Here is a 21,112-nt window from a genome sequence, read left to right as displayed (position 1 = left end):
TTTCTATAGAATTTTAGATTTTTAGTATTGAGGTGTATTATTGTTGAGATCACAAATACTATAATGTCCCATGACATTTCATGCAGAAACTGCAGTTAACAAAATAATCTTTATCTTGGGATTTTTGTAAGAAAGGAAGAAGCATATATATTTAGCTTGGGGTTTTCAGAAGACCCAATTCTCTTACTGAAAGTATGATCAGCATTCTCTTAGAAAGTAGAAAATTTGCTTCTTTCAAAAACTGATAATGGTTTGCTATCTTTTAAATATGTTTACCAGACCATAAGAAAAGTTCAATCTGAATCTATGTACAAATATCAACATTATAGTTAAGGAACACTATAGGAAAAAAATCTTAAAAAATACTACTTTGAGATACAGGTTACCTAAGTAAAATATATATGAAATACTTAAACATAATTTTTATTTAACAAAGTACCTGAAAAAAATAAAAATATTCTCTTAGCTATATTTTTTTCATATGGACCAGTATTTCTTTCCTTCAAAAGAATAAAATAAGCTATCCTTAAAGCAAAAGGCGTCTTGTTATTATATCCAGCAGTTTAATAGTCTTTATTAATCATGCAAAGCCATATGAAAATGCAGCTGACACCACTTCTCTCAAACCCCTCTTCAAAAGAACAGTATATAATGTACATCAAGATAAAAACTTTAAATTATATTTATATGATATCATCTTAGCAGTTTATTTACAATTAATATAAAGAACTCCAAAAGGCCCAAGACAAGATAGTCACTGGTTTAGAATTAATACAAAACCAGGAGTGAACAGAAATGTATCACTGGGCATATATATGGTTAGGAAAGGAGACTGAGAGACTCAGTGCTAGCTTCTGAACCTTGCCACATGCAGCTCTGATGCCCAAGCAATATGGTCGGAAGAGATGACAATAACATAAAAGCCACCATGCAAGAGAGTCTACTGATATTCTGTATACTAAGAAATGCTGTTTCAATATAGTGGAACACTGACTATACTTTAATCACAGGTGTTGTCCTCAGTTTAGTAATAATTTTAAATCCAGTTTTAAAAGGCACAAATAAAATGTAACTTGACAATCAGGATAAAGAGCTCATACTTTCCCTTCAATTTCAACATATAATAAATACAACTTAAACTGTAAAACTGTAAAACTATTTAAAACCACCATACTAGAAAACATCTTTTGTTTTTCTTTTAGAAGGCCGATTATTGATGTTAATCCAAAAGCTCCAGCAGACTTCAGAATTACCAAAAACTTTTCATAGGTTTTAGTAATTTTCATCCTTCTGTTAAAAAAAATCTCAAGGAATAAAAAGGCAATTGTGTCTAAGAGCAATTCTAATTTTTTTCCTTTCTAATTTCCTCCCGGGGTGAAATAACATTCACGATCCAAAGAAGAAACAATCAAAAAAATTAAAAAAAAATTTTTTTTTCAAAGCTCTTTTTTTTTTTTTGGTGGGGGGAGGTAGTCAGGTTTGTCTGTTTGTTTGTTTAATGGAGGTACTGTGGATTGAATCTAGGACCTCGTGGATGCTAGGCATGCACTCTACCACTGAGCTATACCCACCCCTCAAAAGATTTTTAATAAACTTTTCCATTCATGTCTGACTTTCCTTATGAATTAACTTCTACTAATATTGATTTAAAGCTACAATTAAACTAGATTAAAAGGCAAAATAATTCTTGAGAAATTTCAAACTCGCTGAAGGAACTCATTCCCCTTTCTTTGTGGCTATACCCCACCGTCACAAACTGACATTTTACCAATAATAGGAGATTATAAAATAGGATACTTTAACATTTAAAGGAACTACTATTTTGGTTCCTTTTTCTAAGTGTATGACTTATGATGAATTGGAAGAATGTTTCTACCCAATCCCATACTTTTTAGGATTTCATCATTACTGAACATAGCTACATGTAGTAGAAACTCCAATAATCTAACAATAGTGGTAGATAACATTTCAGTGGCACATTTAGTCATCAAGAATGTAGAGACACAGGCTGTTGTTCAAGTTAGGCCAACTCTGGATTCTCCATCTATCCATATACTTATTTTTACGCCTTATCCAAGATAAAACTGACTCCCAGGAACAACATAAAGAGATACAGGAAAAACAAAAAGGAAAAGCTGTGTCTTTCACACAATCTCTGTAAAACAGCACCAACTTCTTTGGGTCCCTAGATCATGCACATGCAACACTGTTAAATGAAGTGAGATCAATCTGGGCAAATGGCTGAGGGAACAGAGGGTAGATTTGGATTTTTACTGAGCATGCTCAAATTTCTAATGCACCAAAGAGCAAGAGTTTCCCTAAAGTGGAAGGTAACTGCTTCATATACATTTGGTCTTTAAAATAAGTAAAAATATGTAATCCATTTTAAAACTATTTGCTATATTTCATAAATTAGTGTAAAGGTTCCACCATAGCAATACATTAAATGATGAAAAACTATTAAAGCCACAGTTCCCTCTTTCACAAAACCAACTTTTATGGCACAAGTGTAAAGCAGTAAATAAATATTTACTATCAGAGAGAAGTGTTTTTTTTACAGATAGTGGTCATGGTTGTAGAAGGGAGTGGGATGTAAAAAAGATTTCTTTGAGATACCTACACTGTAAAAACAAAGATCTAGTAGAATAACTGACCTCTAAATAATACATTTGAATTCTGCTTGGGAGCTATATAAGACAGTCATTATTTACAATAAATGATAAAATATACTGTGCACCAGGATAGCACATTTATAGAGGAAAGGCATCAGTAGTCACTAGTTAGACTCAGGCAACTTGACCAGAAGATTATAAAAAGCCAGTCAACACTGGTTTACTCTGTCAAAGAGATAAGAAACTCTGGTTAATTGATCACCCTGGGACTAGAGATAAATTGGCTGGCTCCACTTTACTCCAGTTTCTCAAAGATAATATATTAATGTTTTAAAACTTTTCTCATATATTTTAAAAATAATAAATTATTATATAAATGAAAGCAATTCATATTGATTAATAAGGCTCATGTCCACTGGGTGCATTTTTCCTTTCCTGATGTTAGAATAAACATGCTCAGTAATGAAAAAATCCCAAGCATTTGCAGACCTTTTGGAGACAGGCCTCTGCCTTGTTAGTAGCCATGCCAAGCTGTTCTTTAATTACACAGGGATGCAGAATCCAGGCCAGCACAAATGGTAACTAAAAATTGTACCTGACCTGGTGCTAGGCATATGGGGGGTGTGCTTTGCAAGGAGAAGCTAACACACCCTGGGGTAGTGGAAACACACACTAGAATGGAAAGATGTTCTGCTTGGGGACAGAGAGCCAGGATCCTTCTCCAGCAACTGCCTCACTGACTTCTGCCTCCTCATCTCTGTCCTACCCTCTGTTGTGGCTGCTGCTGAGTTGGGCTCCGGTGAGCCGTGCTCAGGGGTCCTGCGCACCAGCACCTCCCCCTCTTGCACACGTTTGATCCCTAGGTCAGTGGAGCCGTGTTGGATCGGGGAGCCAGGAATACTCGAGTCAGCCTCGTTTGAGAAGTCAAAGCCATCTGGGATTCAACATATAAAATTTTAGTGCTTTTGCGCTGCTCTATTCTTTTCTGAGCATTTTGACCCAGGCAGATAAGAGAATGTATATATGGATATGATATAAACACAAACATTATTTATATAGTTACATGTGTGTGCTTGGCATGCACACACATAACGTAGCAGATGAACAATGTGAGGTTTGCAAATGAACAGAAGAATAGAGATCATTAAAATGGCAATATCTCTTAGGCAAGACAGCTTGACTATTCAAGTACCATACACCTATGAAATACTGCTGGATTCAGCACTTACATAAAAAGGAGAAGCAAAGATAAAAATCAATTATTTTATGGATAATTTGTATTAAACCATTAGTTTGGCCAGTTATACAACTGTCTCCCACAATGTTCATACAGGCAGGCACCTTTTCCCCAGATAGTGACAGGCTTAAATAAATTTCTTTCCTGTTGTTATCACTAGTTAAAAAAAAAAGACAAAAATTAACTTGATCTTATTTTCTGTTTTAACGTTCATAGAGTAATCTAAATAACATCTTTCTGCTTTATAGAAAATATATATATGCATATTTATGTTAAAATAAATTCAGGTATTTAAACCACATTGCTAGTACTGTTTTTAACAACTAAGATTTTTTACTTTAATTACATAGAGTACTATAATATCACGTTAATATAGGCTGTAAAAACAGTGATAAATGTACTCTGATCCACGAATGGGTTATAGGGATTTTGTACTCACCTTCTCTCCTCCATCTATGGCGACGGATTGAAGCTGTAGTAATGGCAGTCCGAGAAATCCTTGGCACTGTTGGAGTGACTTCCACTTTAAGTACTTTCTGGCCTTCTTGTGAAGAATCGGGAGCATCAAACGGTAGTGAGTTTTTCATGGCATTGGCAACCTAAAATGATAATACAAGTCTATACATATTTACACTCAATATATAACTCATGCTTATTTTATATTTCATGTTTCCATTAAAACTTGTACTATAAAATATAAAAGTACAATGTGTCAGAAATGTCTGTACCTCCTCCGGTCTGTATTCTTTTAGGTAGGCTTTTTAGATGAGAATTTATTTTAAAAAATGTGAGTCACGCACCCCATGGATTCCCTGAAGTCGCTGACTTTCAGGGAGAAAAAAACATTCTAAAGAAAGAATTCTAAAGAAAAAAGTGTTTTTAACATCTGAACCCAGATGTAAGAAAATTTAGAATAAGTTTCTGATTCTTCACATGATAAATAACATACAAAATTTGATCTCTGATAAAAAAAAAATTAGTTCTGTCTCCAAGAGGAGAAATTTTCCCTAAACATGCCTGGCATTTTGTTTTACCGCTTTCTGTCCTCCGTGAAGGAGAGTGAAGTAGCTGGTTGGATCGCCAGTGGCTGGTCCACATTTCCTGACTGGGTAGTGCTAATCTAGCAAAGATCTTGAACAAAAGGACTGTCTTTCTCCCCTCCCTCTCTACTTGGACAGGACACATGAAATGCAGCAACCTGGATACCCTGCCTGCTCTACCAACTCAAACCTCTCTAGTGGGCTATTCCAATGTCTAGACTAAGGTGTAGGGAGTGAAGTCTTTCAATTTAGCCTTTACAACAATAAAGATGATGCTTGTTTCTCTACCTGCCTACGATTTTATCTATTTATCACCTGGCTCTATTTCTGAATGGAGAAATTGAATGTTATTTACTGGACCCCTCAGAGATCCCTAATAATAAAGGGCTATTCTAGGACTAGAGATTACCAATCTCTTTACCTATATTGCCTTGGAAATTCCATCTCTACTTAATTTATAAGACTTACAAGGATAAAAGCATGAATTTAAAGAATCTCACAAATGCAAGATGTTATTATCATGATGTGATTTTTTTATCTTGTTATTCATTTTTTTTAATGTAACCTTTATGGTAAAATTAGGGATGATGACATGAGAAGAAAAGAAAACTCAAATATGAAAAAATGAATGTAAATGCTACTTCAATAAATTTATATTTAGCTTAAAATATAAAAAAATGATATAAAGAAAATGTCTTTAGAAACTGTACTCTTAAAGTACAGCGAGTAAAAAAAGTATAAATATTTTTATAACACTATTATAAAAATACTACAAAAAGCTTAGAAAACAGAAGGTTGCAAAGAAATAAAAACCATCCACAGTCAAATCACCCAGACAAATACTAGCATTTTTTATGTTTCCTCTATCTTGTCTAGGTTAAAAAAATAGTTGTATACTACCTTACCACTTAACACAGCTAGCATGTTTCTTTAATATAAATTTTCAAACATATAATTTCATCAAGTAAATAGCATATAACTTAATTATTCTCTGCTGGGAAATGCTCAGAGTTTTGATTCCTTTGCAATTAAAACCAACACTAGTGTTTACAGCACATTAACAAACTTTTTACGTAGTTTCTTAGGAAATGTTGCTAGACATGGAATAGTGGGTCAAAGAAAACACGGGGCACACACATTACCAAACTGCTTCTGCAAAGGAATGCTCAGAACTGTGTTATACTACTTCTGGTAACACAGAGAATGCTTTACTACTACACTAGTGGATGATCACATTTATTTCTGATTGATCATTAACTTCCGGACACATTCATTTTATGGAAGAGTATGAAATTTTTACATAGAACCAAAATATTAATTGGTTTTTTTTGTCATGCATGTTGAGAATATTTTTCTCAGTCTGTATACTGCATATTAATTTTGTTTTTTGAAAACTGATGGTTTATAGAATTTAGATGTTTATGTAGTCAGAAAAAAAAAATAAGCATTTTTTGGTGACTTGTCCCACCACTTAAGCTTAGAAAGCCCTTCCTTTTCTAGAAACTTGAGTAGATATTTATAACCTTTCTACTTTCTTTCTTAAAGGATTTCAAGACATTTAATTCTTCAATTTATCTGATCTTTATTTTGATATGCTCTAAGAGGAGAGGATCTAAACCAATTTTGTCTTCTCTCCAACTGTTAGTATGTAATAAACCTTTCTCCCTCAATGATTTGGATTGCCTCCTATAATTACACGTTGAATTTTATACCTACTAGTGCCCCTTTCCAGCACAGGTATGTTTAATAAAAAATAACTATAATAACTTACCAACAGTGGTTGAGAAAAGAGTTCTAGCTGAGCTCTATAAATGATGTCATCAAGGACTTCCTGGCCAAGGTCCCACTGTCCATTATACCTATGGAGAAGCAGACTATTTACTATCTTTAACAAATATTTCTAATTTTCAACAACAAACTTTTTATTGTTCCAAATCCTACTATTTTGGTTCTGTAACAAGATATTCACATTAATTTTTACATCATTTCATTTCTAAACTATTCCATTTTTAGTTACAAGAACAGAATGAAGGTTTCGAATACTGACATTCAAAACAGTTTACAGGTGTCTCTTCACGTAAGTTGGTTTTTATCATGTGTTGATATTTAGGGTAATCTTTCTAATACATTCATGAAAACCTGGGTTATGAACTATGTACAAAGACATAGTTTTCCATAAAGAGAATCTGACAATTTCTAGATTTCAATTTAATGACAAGTTACGCTATATTTTGGCTATTTTAAAATTACTAAAAGGACTATGAACAATTATAGGCCAACAAATTGGACAACCTAGAAAATGGACAAATTCCTAGAAATATACAACCTACCAAGAATGAATCATGAAGAAACAAAAATCTGAACAGACCTGTCATTGTACCCAGAGAAGACTGAATCGCTAATCAAAAACCTCCCAATAAGCAAAAGTCCGGGACCAGATGGCTTCACAGGTGAATTCTACTAAATGTTTAAAGAAATGGCAATCCTCAAATTCTTTCAAAAAACAGAAGAGTGAGCACTTCCATAGTCATATTATGAGGCCAGCATTCCCCTTATATAAAAACCAAACAAGGACACTACAAGAAAAGAAAGTACAGGCCAATATGCCTGATGAACATAGCACAGATGCAAAAATCCTCAACAAAATATTAGCCAACTAAATTCAACAATTCACTGAAAGGATCATATACCATGATCAAGTGGGATTTATCCCAAGGATGCAAGGAGGGCTCAACACCTGCAACTCAATCAATCGTGATACACCGTATTAACAAAATGAAGGATAAATATCATATAATACTGTCTTATAAATACAGTCAATAAAACAATTGCCTTTGTTATTATATAGCTTTCAAATAAAAAGTATAATTCATTATAAAAAGTACTAAAAGAAATTCACATTAGAAAAACAAGACAAATGGGTCCATCATGGAATAAAAGATTCAATGTTGTGCAACTAATAAGGAAAAATGATGAAATAATAATAATGATAAATAAATGAATAATAAAATGAAATGATAATAATGAAAAAGTTTCCAAACACTAGAACGAATCTACCCAATTTCCTAGTCCACCTACTTACATGGCATAATAAACCCCTGTGAGAAGTTGCACCATAAATTCGGGATCCAATACTATTCGACCACAGAGTTCTTTCCAATGTTTTTCGTGTTGCCGTGGAAACCCACTCACACAAACCCTAGAAAAATACAGCATTTATCATGTGTAGTTTCCTAGTCCATTAAATTAGTTATTTTTGTTTTCATAAATTCATTTATTCAATTATTCATTCCTCAAGTATTTTTTTAGTACTTGTTATGTGTCAGTCACTGTCCTGGGCCTATGCACACAGTTGTGAGCAGGCAAAAAGATAAAAATCAAATCTGTGTGCTCATAAAACATGCATCCTAGTGGACTATATCAATGAAAGCAATAACTTTTCTCAAGTAGCTATCTCTTTCATAGTCACCCTTCCCGCTCTTCACAAAAGAAATGCATAACTTTCACATATCCCAAACTGTATCAGGATGAATAAATGGAAGATACAGAATTCTCAAAACAAATAAAACACTGATATCTTTGAGGCCATTTTTAATCAAAATAATTCTCTATTTTTCATCCCATTAAGAGATGCTTCCAGAAAAGTTATGCTTAACAATTATCAAAAATTGTTAGGAATCTCTATTATTTTAATATATTAATTTATTAGAAATAATTGTAATGGTGAGTCCAGAAGAAATTTTTTAGTGTTTAGTGCATTATGGTCTCTCAAGAAATATTTTTTAAATTTTAATTTACTTTTTTTTTTGGTAGCAGAGATATACAATTAGGTGATCAACAGAAGACTTGTAAGTATAAAATGGCATTATATTAGGATAAGATTATGTGGACAAAGTAGACAAGAAATTCAATTTTAAGAAGAAAAAAGGAATGTTAGACTATTAAAGGGAAGCTTGTCCATTTATTTCACATATGGATGATGGTGGATATTGTTCATAAATAGATCACTGTGGTATTTACATTATATACATTTAAAACACTGACTCAACAATTACTTGTTATCTTATGTCAATATTTACATACTGGAAATCATATCATTCGAAACTAAGATAGAATAAAAACTTTAAATGTTAACTTAAAAATGTACAAAGGCTACAGAGCTTTTCAAAAATCTTTAGGAAACATGGGAATAAAAATTTGAGGACTACTAAACTCTGTCATCACTTTTGTTATTAAGAAACTCTATTAAATGCCACAATGATGTTACAAATTAGAGATTTGGCAGATTTGTTTTAATGATCCCAAAACAGTCACTTAAAATAAATATATCTGTAGACAGGCAGTAAGTGCTTATTTTATTTATTTATTTTTCGGTGGGGGGAGGTAATTAGATTCATTTATTTATTGTTTATTTGTGCATGCTAAGCATGCGGTTTACCATTTGAACTATACCCTCCTCCATGTAAGTAAGTGCTTAAACAATATACTCTCTTGATAACAGTATCTAGATTAGAGACAAGAATTTTACTAGTCATTAACCAAATTATTACCGGCAAGTAAAAATAATATAATTATTTTAAGATAATCTATAAATCAAACTTATAGCTAGTTTAAAGTGGTCTTCCTCCAGTTAGCAAAATTGAGTTTTGTTATAAACAGGACCACACCCTCTCCCCAGTAAGACAACAGCATAAACTCGTGCAAAGCATTGGTGGTGGGGAGGCTCTTGGAGGCCATGATCCCTATGATCCCTCCCTCCTTGTATTCACACCCTGTACCATCCCCTCCTCTTGAGTGTGGGTGGGGCCTGAGATTTGCTTCTAACTCACAGAACATGGCAAAGGCAATAGGATTTCAGTGAACACGTGTACATGAGTATGTGATCACGTTACATAAGACTGTAGTGCAGGTCTTTCTCTCTCAGTCCTTCTCTGCTTTGAAGAAGTGAGCTGCCATGTTGCAGGCTGTCTATGTTGGGAGGCTCACATGGCAAGGAACTGATGCTGGCCTTCAGCAGACAGTCAACTAGATATTGAAGCCCTTAGTCCTACAACTACAGGAACTGAATTCTGCCAAGAGAAGTTTCTAATTCCTCAAATGAACCTGAGATAAGACTGCAACTCTAGCTGACATCTTAACTGCAGCTTGTTAATACCTTAAGCAGAGGGCCCAGCTAAGTGACGCCTGGACTCCTGACCCACAGAAACCGTGAAAGAATAAATGCATGCTATTTTAAGCTGCTAAATTCATGGTAATTTGTTATGAGGCAATAGAAAACTAATATAGCATTTAACTTTCAGGGTTGGGGGGTGCTCAGTTTCCTCAAATAAAAATCAGTTGGGCAGGATAAACTCAAGTGTTCCTTTTATAATTAAAATTCTGTTCCTCTGACTCCAAACTAATATATATTACTAAATTTTTTTCAATAGTGGAAATTCAAATTTCAGCTCAAGTCTGTTCAAATTATTAGAAATTCTGATTTAGTAAAGAGTAGAACACAAAAATACAAATGAGACATACACATAATTGCTGCTATTGCTAATCTTATCCAAAGCAGAGACAGTTATTTGTGAAACAGATAAAGAAAAAGTTCACATTTCTTAAGATTTTCTTTACACAGAGAACTACTTATTCGAAGCTCTCAAAGCGATTTATAAAAATCGAGACAGTGATTTGGTATATCACTAAACCACTCTAAACCTAAAACATCTTTCTTGGCTTAACTCAATGTTCACCTAGAAAATACTTCTTTAATACTGAAATATCTTCAAGAAGTCATGATACATGAGGGATAAAGATTCCTATAGGAATGTAAGCTCCCTGAGTTTTGTTTACTGCTGTATCACCAGAAGTTGGAACAATGCCTACCAGAGAGAATGTGCTCAACAAATACTTGTCAAATAAATGAGCATGAAGGTTAATGGTAAGTATTTTTACCTGGAGCCCATTCGACAAAGAGACTGGTAAGATGAAGCAGGCATATACACAATAGCAGAATTATAACATAACATGAGAAAACTCAGGACTTCAAACCTAGAAAAAACAAAAACAAGGAAAAAGGATTACAAACAATTATTTCTACTAGAGACTGTAGTAAATGACTTCTTTATTGGATGTTTATAACAACATTGCCTTAATACTGACCTTCATAATTTCTCAGAGTATTCTAGTATCTTCCTCAATAATTTCCCTATTTCCATTTGCCTTATTAAGGGTCATATCCCTTGCTGCCACCTACATTTTCTTCCTAAAAAAAGAAACCATCATGCTTGAAAGATGACTCCCCCTCTGCATTAATCCACTGTTCCTACTGACTGTCTGATAAAACCCAAACTTGTCATGGCATACAAAGTCCTCTAAAATCCACCCTCAACCTACATCTCCAACCACACTTCCCTCCACTGCCCACAACATACATCACACTACTTCAATCTTCTTATACCATTCCATGAATGTGCCAAAACTTTCATAATTCCTTCCTTTATGGATGCTATCCTTTCTTACTAGAACACACTTTTCACTTGGGAAACTCTTGCTAAGGTTTCAAGTTCTGGCTCAAATTTTTATCTCAGACATAAGCTGTTCTCAATTCTCCCAACTTAAAAAAAAAAACAAAACCCCAAACCCCCAAACTGTTCCCTGTATCTGTGTAGCTCTAATACAGCATTTATTCCACCAAATCAGTTCTGCTTATCTCTGTTTTATCTATTCAGCAAGCAACTGTAGGACAGAGACTCTGATTTATCCATCTCTATCTCTAGCGTTCAGCAGTGTTTAATACATTGTTATTGTTTGATAAATTTTTATTGAATGAATAAATGAATGTTTTCCAAATCTCTACAATCACTAAGAAAGTGGCTCCTAAACCTGGATGCATATTAGTTATTTAAGGACATTTTGGAATAATATATTCCTGTGTCTCAACCCAGACTGACCCAATTAGAATCTCTGCAGGCAGGACCCAGGAACGCTGTACTTCTAAAAAGCTTCCTATAGGTGGTGAACAGTGTATGGAAACTCTCTGTACTATTTTTGAAACATTTTTTTAAGTCAGGAATTATTTCAAAATGAAAAGTTAAAAACTGAGTTGAAAGTCTGACATGGAAACAGTCACATCAGATCCTTGTCCTTCTCTATGCTGCTAGGTTTATTGAAGATTTATTTTCTGAAAGGATAAAAGAGAAATTTCTACCTGGGAACCACCAGGCACAGTTGTGGTTTGGGGTCAGGGGGAAGAGGGGAAGACACTGAAAATAGAAAAACTAAGTGAAATAGGTCTTACTGGATATTGAGACCTCAAGTTCTCCTTCCTCATGTGGCCACCAGAATGCTAGCAGCCAGCCCTCTAGTTAAGAGACCAGAAGAGTTTTCGTTAGGGAATTTGACCAACCTGAGAGGAAAGATGTAAAGATATGGGACTTGGGAAGTTCCTCAACTGAATGCGAAGTTATGAAGTTCATAGTCAACTAGCCCTATTTACATGGTCACAGCTTCTCATTTTTTACTCCCCTACTCTTTTTTCTAATTTAAATTTAGGTATAATCAGTTACAATGTGTGAATTTCTGGTGTACAGCATAATGTCCCAGTCATGCATATACATACATACATTCATTTTCATATTCTTTTTCATTAAGGGTTATTACAAGATATTGAATATAGTTCCCTGTGCTATACAGAAAAAATTTGTTTTTTTTAATCTATATATAGTGGTTAACATATGCAAATCTCAAACCCCCAAATTTATCCCTTCCCACCCCCTTTCCCCTAGTAACCATAAGATTGTTAACTATGTCTGCGAATCTGTTTCTTTTGTACATCTACATTTATTTGATGTCCTCTTTTTCTTCTTCTCTTTTTTAGATTCTGCATATGAGTGATATCATATGGTATTTTTCTTTCTCTTTCTGGCTTATTTCACTTAGAATGACATTCTCCAGGTCCATTCATGTTGCTGCAGATGGCATTATTTTATTCTTTTTTAATTGCTGAGTAGTGTTCCACTGTATAAATATACCACGACTTTATCCATTCTCTGTCAAAGGACATTAAGGTTGTTTCTACGTCAAATGTCAAAAAGAACTGTTCTATCTGCCCACAAGAGAAACAGAGACTGCAGATGGCTATGGGCAGATTCCTTCAAAGTAAGGCCTGGCACTGACAGCTGGACTGATGCCAGTGGCCCCTGGAGGCTACAGATGGGTCTTGACAGGAATAGACACTCTGCACTGAGCTTTGTTTACCTGATGGTAGATCAAATACTCAAAGTACTATACAAGGACCACACAGACAACACTGCACTAATTTGGGTTGCTGAGTCACATTTCTTTAGAGCAAGGAACACATGAACACATTTTACAGCTCATAAGGTCTAACAATGGGTCAGGAAATACCCTCAGGTTAATGACTTGACAGAGAAGTGGAAAAAGCAATTGAAACATTTGTTCTAAAATGGGGCTGGGTGTGCACTCACACTCAATATGAGGAGGACCAAGGGAGGGCCACCTCCAGACAGATTTCTCCTCTTTTCTGGGTGATTTGGGAAGAGGTGGGTAGGGGGACAATGCTAGTATGACTATGTAATTCTTCCCACAGGGATGGTGGTATAACTAGTTTTTTCTTCCTTTTTCACATCACCTCAACTTTTTTCCCCTACCTAAAGTGACGATCTTAGGACCAGGGTTGCCACCAAGAGTGCCAGAAGCAGAGATGATTCCTAAGAAACTATAACTCTATCTTTAAACCTTCATGTCAGAATTCCTAAGTGCCTGATAGGCAGGTTGTGCCTTCACTCCATCTAGCAAAATTGGGGTTGACAGAGAATGCAGATGTACTTTGTAATGGTTGAGACAGCCCATCAGTACCATACCTGAGTAAATCTACCCCCACATGGATGGGGGTGACTAAGAGGAGGCACATGCTAGACTAGCGCTGCTGCCAGCAGTCTGGACCAGCACAGCAGTTGAACTGAACAGCCCTTCCAAAGGTAGAAAGTTTGGGTACAACTGTAGAGAGTGAGGAATGATAGCTGACAAAAGAATTAATAAATGAATTATGCAATGAGGGAAATTCAATATAACATTGCTACCTTAAGAGAGGTTCAGAGCAAAAGATGATATTGTCTCTTGGCTCAATTATATCAGAGTCCCAAAAGGGTGATGCCATGTGTTGGTGAGACAACTTCTACTTTCAGAACTTGATAAAGTCAGATGGAAGCCTGCAAATTTGAATGGCACTGCTCTAGGAGACATTTTGGTGCCATGATATGATGATGAACTGGAATAATAGTTAATGACAGACTCATATTTTTCAGGTTACATCTATTGTCATTCTGTGATATGGTGAAACACTGGTATTGCTGGTAGGTTTTAATACTGATAGTGACGGTCAAACATATCGGTAAATTGAGTTAAAGCATCCTTAGGATGACTCAGAATGGAAAACAGACTGAGAGAAGAGCTGGATTTAGCTAATCATCAGCTGATTTCTATGATAAATACTCTGCTTTATCATAAAGTACAAACAGCAGCAGATTGGGGTGGAGTGGGAAAGAGTAATCAAATTGGCACAAAGATAAAAATGTGTATAGTGATTATATAGAATAAATTAGTTGTTTCTTCAAATCTATCTCTAGCTTACACAGGCTCATCAATGTCAGGCATATTCATAATGATTGAATTACTGTGTGTGTGTGTCACATAAAAGCTACACTAAATGTAGATGCCCACATAAACATGATTGTTTTTGTTTAAAACAGCCTTGTCCAAAGGCCAGGGGATGGTCTGTGTAATATAGTTTGGCCTTGCCCAAAGAGGTCTGGCATTTGCCTCCCTGCCAGGAAGTAACCTAGGTCAAACCTGATAGAGTGTTTAGGGTGGGTGTTGTAGGCAATAGGTCTAGGGTGGGATCGGTCACATCTGACATTCTTAGACAGAGGTTGACCTCACTATAAAGAACCACCATGTGATTCAGGGTGGGGCTTTGGGTCACATGGTATCAATCAACCTGGAGGCTGAGAGCAAACACGTGAGCAATCAGTATAATCAATTATGCCTCATAATGGAGCCCAGTAAAAACTCTGGAATCAAAGTTCACCTGAGTCTGATTCTATGCCTACTATCACACACTGATGCTGGGTGGATAATACATCCTGAGTCCATGGGTGAGGACAACAGAAGCTCTGTGTTTGGAACCCTCCCAGACTCTACCCTATGTGTCTCTCCTTTGGCTGATTTTAATCTGTATCCCTTCCTTGTGAAAAATCATAACTGTGAATATAAAGCTTTCATTCAGTGAGTTCTGTGAGTCCATCTAGCAAATTATCAAACCTAAGAGTGGTTATGGGAACCCACCCTCTAAAACTTGCAGATGATGTCAAAGTGAGGGCAGTGCTGGGGACTGTGCATTCAAACTCTGTAGTCTGTCTAACTTCGGGTAGATAGGTACTCTTATCACCCCACTCTACAATGAAGAAAGCATGGAGTAGAATGTATACAAACTGCTAGAAAGGGCAAGCTTCCAAGCTGTAGTGCTACAATGCAAACCCTCATTTGGCTGATTTCATGCCCACTCTATTAGTTTTTACACTGCTTTATATAAAATGGCCATAATATAGTACATCCATTAGATGGATGGGTATATACTGGTATGATGTATTTCACTAGTATGACATACTTAACTTTTTGTCTCTTCTCATACCAAACTTGAATCAAAATAATTATAGTCAACTATGAAGCATAAACTAAAAATTATTACTGTCTACAGTTTTGATCATTACCGGTTTTGTGCAGTGAATGTTTCCCTCTGAGGATGAAGATCACTGTAAACAACCCTGATGAGATCATGCTGACACAATGCCCCTTCTGTCAAAGCCATGGATCCAATTGTTGAGGGCTACAAAAACGAGGTAAAGTATGAGACTATGTCTCTAAAATTAAGTAAAAACCTATATCATGTAAGGATATATAATTTTGTTTCAATAAAAGGCACTTTCAGACCATTTTTTTCTTCTCTTTCAAAAGCTCTTCCACTTTTCAGTTATATACATTCTATAGCTCTTTTTAAAATTATATATATAATATATACAACTAAAAATACACTGCTTTAGTTTTTGAAATACTATAGAATGAATCGATATTTAGGACACACAATAAGAACAGTTGTTGAAGACTAAAGGCTACAAATAAAATCAATTTTCACTCAGAGAACTCTTGGAGATTATGCATCCAAACTTGTTTAACTTCAGGTAGGTTGGTACTCTCCTTAATCCCATTCTACACTGAAGAAAGCAAGGTGTAGAGAGTTATAATTACATAACACTAACAAGAAGACTATGATCAAATGTCTCATGTTTCTAAAGTTAGAAGAACCGTCCATTTATAAATGTTTCACTATCCTCTTATTTTATACCATGATACATAGGACACAGTTAAAATCTACTATTCAGAAATGTTCTATGCTAATGTTCAGCCCTGGTTAAATAGGAGGCATTCTATTTCCAACACAAAACAAAGTCCCAGGGGAATTAATTAAAAATTAATCAAGAAAATAAATAGCCACATAGAGCTATGAGGCAACTGGATCCTATTTATTGGTAAGAAAATGGAATATAATTTTCTGACTACTTGTAACATTTCTTTAAAAGCTTTCCTCACAACTTTACACACTACAGGCCACTACAGACCAAACCTTAATTATATATATCTTTAAAGAGAGCAGACAGGAGTTCAGCTCAACAGGAGTCATCTACCTATATAATTATCAGTGTTCTCACATTCTTCAACCAAATAAATATAAGCAAAAATCAGAAGTGTAATGTTACTGAACAGCTAGAATTCACCAGCTAGACTCCTTTAAATGGAAATAAAATAATTACAGTGTTAATATTCTTCTAAGTAGTCATTTTCCTAAAAAATAAGAAAAAGCAATGTAACAGATGATTTCTAATATATAAATTTAATATAATATATATTATATAATATAAAAATATTTTTAAAATTAAAGAATATTTTTGAAAATTTATAAAAGACTAATAAAAAAGGCTGAAAATGATACTGGTGGAAGAATGAAAAAGAAATAAACAAGAACTAGAAGAAAATTTTCCATTAATTACTGTCTGTTTCCCTTGACTACAGTTCTGCTTTATGTCACTAATAACAAATATCTACATTTAAGAAACAAATCAGTAAAGATGTGTTAGAAATATTTATCTCTAGTGAGAGATTGACTTTTATCTCTTATTCAATATAATGTTTAAAATTTCTACCTTTCCAGTCTTACCTCATGGTATATTGAAGGCTTAGATAAAGAAGGTATAGTAAAAGATAGAACTTTATTGTTTCCATCTTTATCAGCAATTTCCTATAGTTAAAAAAATGCAAAGATAATGAATAATTATAGCACTATATTATAAAAATAATACTTTCTTAATTTGACAAATACATCATTGGAAATTGAGAAAGATTTTTAGAAATAGTAATATATAAACTATTATGACCTTAATGTATCTTTTCTAACCTATTAGCAAATTTGTACACTTTGGTGGTTGAGTAATCCTTTGAGAAATATTGAGATATAATACCATAATCAATCAAATATACGATGACAACATAGACATGAAGCAAGCATACAAATTTTCATCTTAAATTTACATACAAGTCAGGGCGATACATATAGGACAGATCTTTTAGTAGAAACATGGCTGAGTTTAAAAGATTACAATTTAAAGACTTAACCAAGACAGCCACACTTATTAAAACAAAAAAATACATTGCTGTAACACAATCTTAACTAAAAGAAAATACTACAGTTACTCAGCAATAAACAAATGATCTGAAATAAGTTACATATTAACATAATTACTACTACTCCAAGTGAATAAACATTAAGTTCATTTTAGGTAGTTTTTACTGAACTATAAAAACATTCTTGTGATTTTTAAAAGCACTTTATCCTTTCATCGAAAAGGTCAATGGTGTCCATTTCTATAGTCTCTTGCACCTCCAATCTTCTACAAGTATCAATAAAAATCTGCCTATAGATGCCAGCAATTAGAGGGGTGAAATGCTCCACCTGCAACACTTCTTCTCTCTACTAATTTTAGTCTGTTTCCTTTAAAACTCATATTGGTATACACAACTGGCATAAAATCCAAAGAGAGAAGATTGCCCTTAGTAGACCTAGAAGGAAGGTGGTCAGAGAGAGATTGAGTAGTTGCACAGCATAAAAGGAAGAAACAACAATAAAAACAACTATCATCACCAAAACACAAACTCAAAAGAACTTCCCTATAGAGCTCATTTCTGAGTTTAATGTGTCATAGGAGAGTAACAATTACATGTGAGCAATGGCCATACCTCTCATTTTGGCAGGAAAATGGTTTTAAAAATCCCTAGAGAGATCATTTAACTGCTTTGTAGTCAAACTAGTTACCACATTTGGGCCACTGTGCCTCAGAGAAAGTCTATGCTAAGATGAATGGACCTGGTTTAAGTTAGGCAATAAAATTTCAATTTTTATTCCTAAAGTTCAAATTAAGCCAAACACTTTTGATTTATATTTGTGTGTATCTGTGGAGAAGGGTGTTCTGAAATTTAAACAAATTAAAGTCGAGGGCAATATAAAGCTCTCCCTGGGGCTATCTGAAGCAAGGGAGAAGTGCTGGGGAGAGAAAGAAGAAAAAAGAGAAATGAATATATGAAAGAAATCCAGTGTGGTAAGAAAAATTGAGAACCACAGAAAAGAGAGAACTCAGATATAAGGGGATTAAAAAAACACAGAATCCTGAAGTTACATTTCTGATGTAATTGAGCATTTTTAAAATAGTACACTATTTTTCAGATGCCAAAAGATAATTAAACCACAGCACTATCAAGAACTTGTCAGACATTCCACTGTACAACATTTTTTGGTTCATTTGTCCTACTACTGAATTTTATTACAGTAAACAATAAAAATGATAGCTTAATGTCTAACATAATCTAAAATTCTAAACTCAATTATTAAATCAACATTTACTAAGTCCCTATACTAAGCACTAGAGACACAGTGATATATGAAACAAATTTCCTACTTTAAAAGAAAAAATCAGGCAATGAAGCAAAATGAAGAATTTTATACCTTGACCAGCTTTTCATTAAAAAAACTCACCTTTAATTATGACACTACTACTATTTACAATAATAATAGTAAACATTTAATAAACACCTCAGGAAACATGCTGGATTCTTCTAATTGTTTTTAATTCTACTACTTTATTTCTGTTTTACAGATGAGGCAACTGAAGTCAAGATAGTAAGTAACTTGTCTAGATTTAAAACAGCCAATAAGTAGTAGGGCCTGGTTTTAAAAAAATACAAGTGATTCCAAAGGCCAGGGTCCTTCTTTCAGATGAATATTCCAGTGATGGGAATTTTTAAATGACGTTTTAAAGGACAAGACTTAGAGGAACAAGCACTGCAGACAAATAATTATTGTGAGAATGAATGTTTTGTGAGGTACTTTATTACCTCTCAACTATAAACTTTATTATGTGGAGCATTTGTTTACAGTGAATACACAGAATATAAGAATTCAAAGGGCAGGAATTTCAATACCAATGTCCTAAACTGGGCACATAGGCAAAAAAACCCAGAATAATAATGTTTAAGGTACTTATGAATTCCTTAGAAGAAAAATGTTTTATAAACAATAAACTGTTCAATTTATATTATTAAATGATTATTAAAGTAACTTTAAAAAATTTTAAATCAGGGCATTTATAAATACAGGTCAAATAAAATAATTTGAAGAAATATGCCATAAAATATTAACAATGCTATCAATTATAATAATTTCACTTACTTTATAACATGCATTACCAGCAATTACTTATTAAACACCTCTGTACTCTAATTTAAATAAGTTACTCAATAGATATTTAAATCCATTTTTCTGTATATATTCTGTAAATATTATTTCAGAGCACTTAAAAAAAATACTTAAAATTTCCCAAATCATCATTTTCAACTTACCAAATTGTAAATTCCTAACAGAAGTGCTTCAATGCAGCCATTACTCTGTCTGTCTCGGCTAACTGTAAGCCGTAAATAAACCCACATCAATTCTGGCAAAAACTGCAACGTGAACCTCTTAAGTCGAACCTCAGAGCTACGATAGAGCTCAAATAGCTGGTGGCAGACAGGCTCCAGGAGCTAAAAAGAAAATAAAGCATATTAGTTATTTCCATTCTTTTGGCTGTAACTGTATTTTTTAAAGGTAGATATACTTACATAATATTTTGAAAATAAATTCTCAATATTAATTTTTGTTTATTTTAAATCAACGCAAATAAAACCTATTTATGCACAGAGACTACACATTAAACTGACCAATCCACTAACAATAAGAAGTACTCTGTGCCCATATAATATCAATATATCTTTCAATATACTGTACTATTAAACTTATTCGATAATTAGTTCTTTGACCAATGTACTACTGTATATTTAGTGAGTTTCCTTTTCTGTTCTTACAAACCCTTACTACCCTCCATTTTGAAAAGTTTCTGTCAGAAGAAAATAATTTCAAATTATCTTTTGGAAATAAACTTTAAATCTCAACTTAGACTATGATTTAAACACATTATATACCACTCTGTAGAGAAAAGGATTTTGCAATACATAATAGTTAGACATCCAAAACGCTAACTGATATTTTAAATATATATAAGTAAAACAGATTACTTTTAAGACTGACTTAACTTGTACTAATTACATTTATTGGAAAGATTCCGAAAAGGAGGAAAGTGTAAATACAGAGAAATAGCTTTTCCAATGTTTAACTGGATAATTTTTCAAATGATAGCACATAATATGATTTATAAGTAACTTTATAATCTTGAAAAGTGAAGAAAATGAGTAGTTTAAATAAATCTCCTCTCCTTACTAAACATGTACTGCTAATTTACGATGGTTTTGGTAGAGTAACTGCAGACTACACAAAACTGGCCATGATTTTTAAAAGCAGATAAAACACCAAAAGGAAACTATAAAATAATGTTTAAATTAAAATTTAACGATAGCTTAAAAAAAAGGAATAATTTATACACTTACCTCTATTCTGAATGATTATAATAATGCATACATATACATTTGGAAATCTGCTGGAATATAGTTATATATGTCTGTAATAATCTAACACTCCAGAATAAAGTCACTACTTTCACAATTGTAAATTAAAGGTCAAC

The 21,112-nt window shown here is 33.8% G+C and overlaps 1 protein-coding gene across 5 annotated transcripts in view; it reads right to left on the bottom strand.

Moving 5' to 3' along the window:
• HYCC2 (hyccin PI4KA lipid kinase complex subunit 2) overlaps positions 1–21,112 on the bottom strand; it is a 62,976-nt gene that overhangs the window by 7,981 nt on the left and 33,883 nt on the right. For 3 of the 5 annotated variants that reach the window (XM_031452004.2, XM_031452003.2, XM_031452006.2), the window contains 8 exons: positions 19,899–20,078; positions 17,167–17,247; positions 15,665–15,780; positions 10,827–10,922; positions 7,972–8,088; positions 6,661–6,748; positions 4,289–4,448; positions 3,379–3,546 (listed from right to left, as the gene is read on the bottom strand). In XM_031452004.2, the coding sequence (XP_031307864.1) occupies positions 3,379–3,546; positions 4,289–4,448; positions 6,661–6,748; positions 7,972–8,088; positions 10,827–10,922; positions 15,665–15,780; positions 17,167–17,247; positions 19,899–20,078 (1,006 nt within the window). The remainder of the gene's footprint in view (positions 1–3,378; positions 3,547–4,288; positions 4,449–6,660; positions 6,749–7,971; positions 8,089–10,826; positions 10,923–15,664; positions 15,781–17,166; positions 17,248–19,898; positions 20,079–21,112) is intronic. The other 2 variants (XM_010991972.3, XM_064485105.1) reach the window with 2 other exon arrangements.

Source organism: Camelus dromedarius, chromosome 4, assembly GCF_036321535.1.
Source record: "Camelus dromedarius isolate mCamDro1 chromosome 4, mCamDro1.pat, whole genome shotgun sequence".
Classification (NCBI taxonomy): Eukaryota; Metazoa; Chordata; class Mammalia; order Artiodactyla; family Camelidae; genus Camelus; species Camelus dromedarius.
The sequence above is the reverse complement of the archived record's forward strand: the minus strand, read 5'-3'. Positions and strand labels throughout refer to the sequence as shown.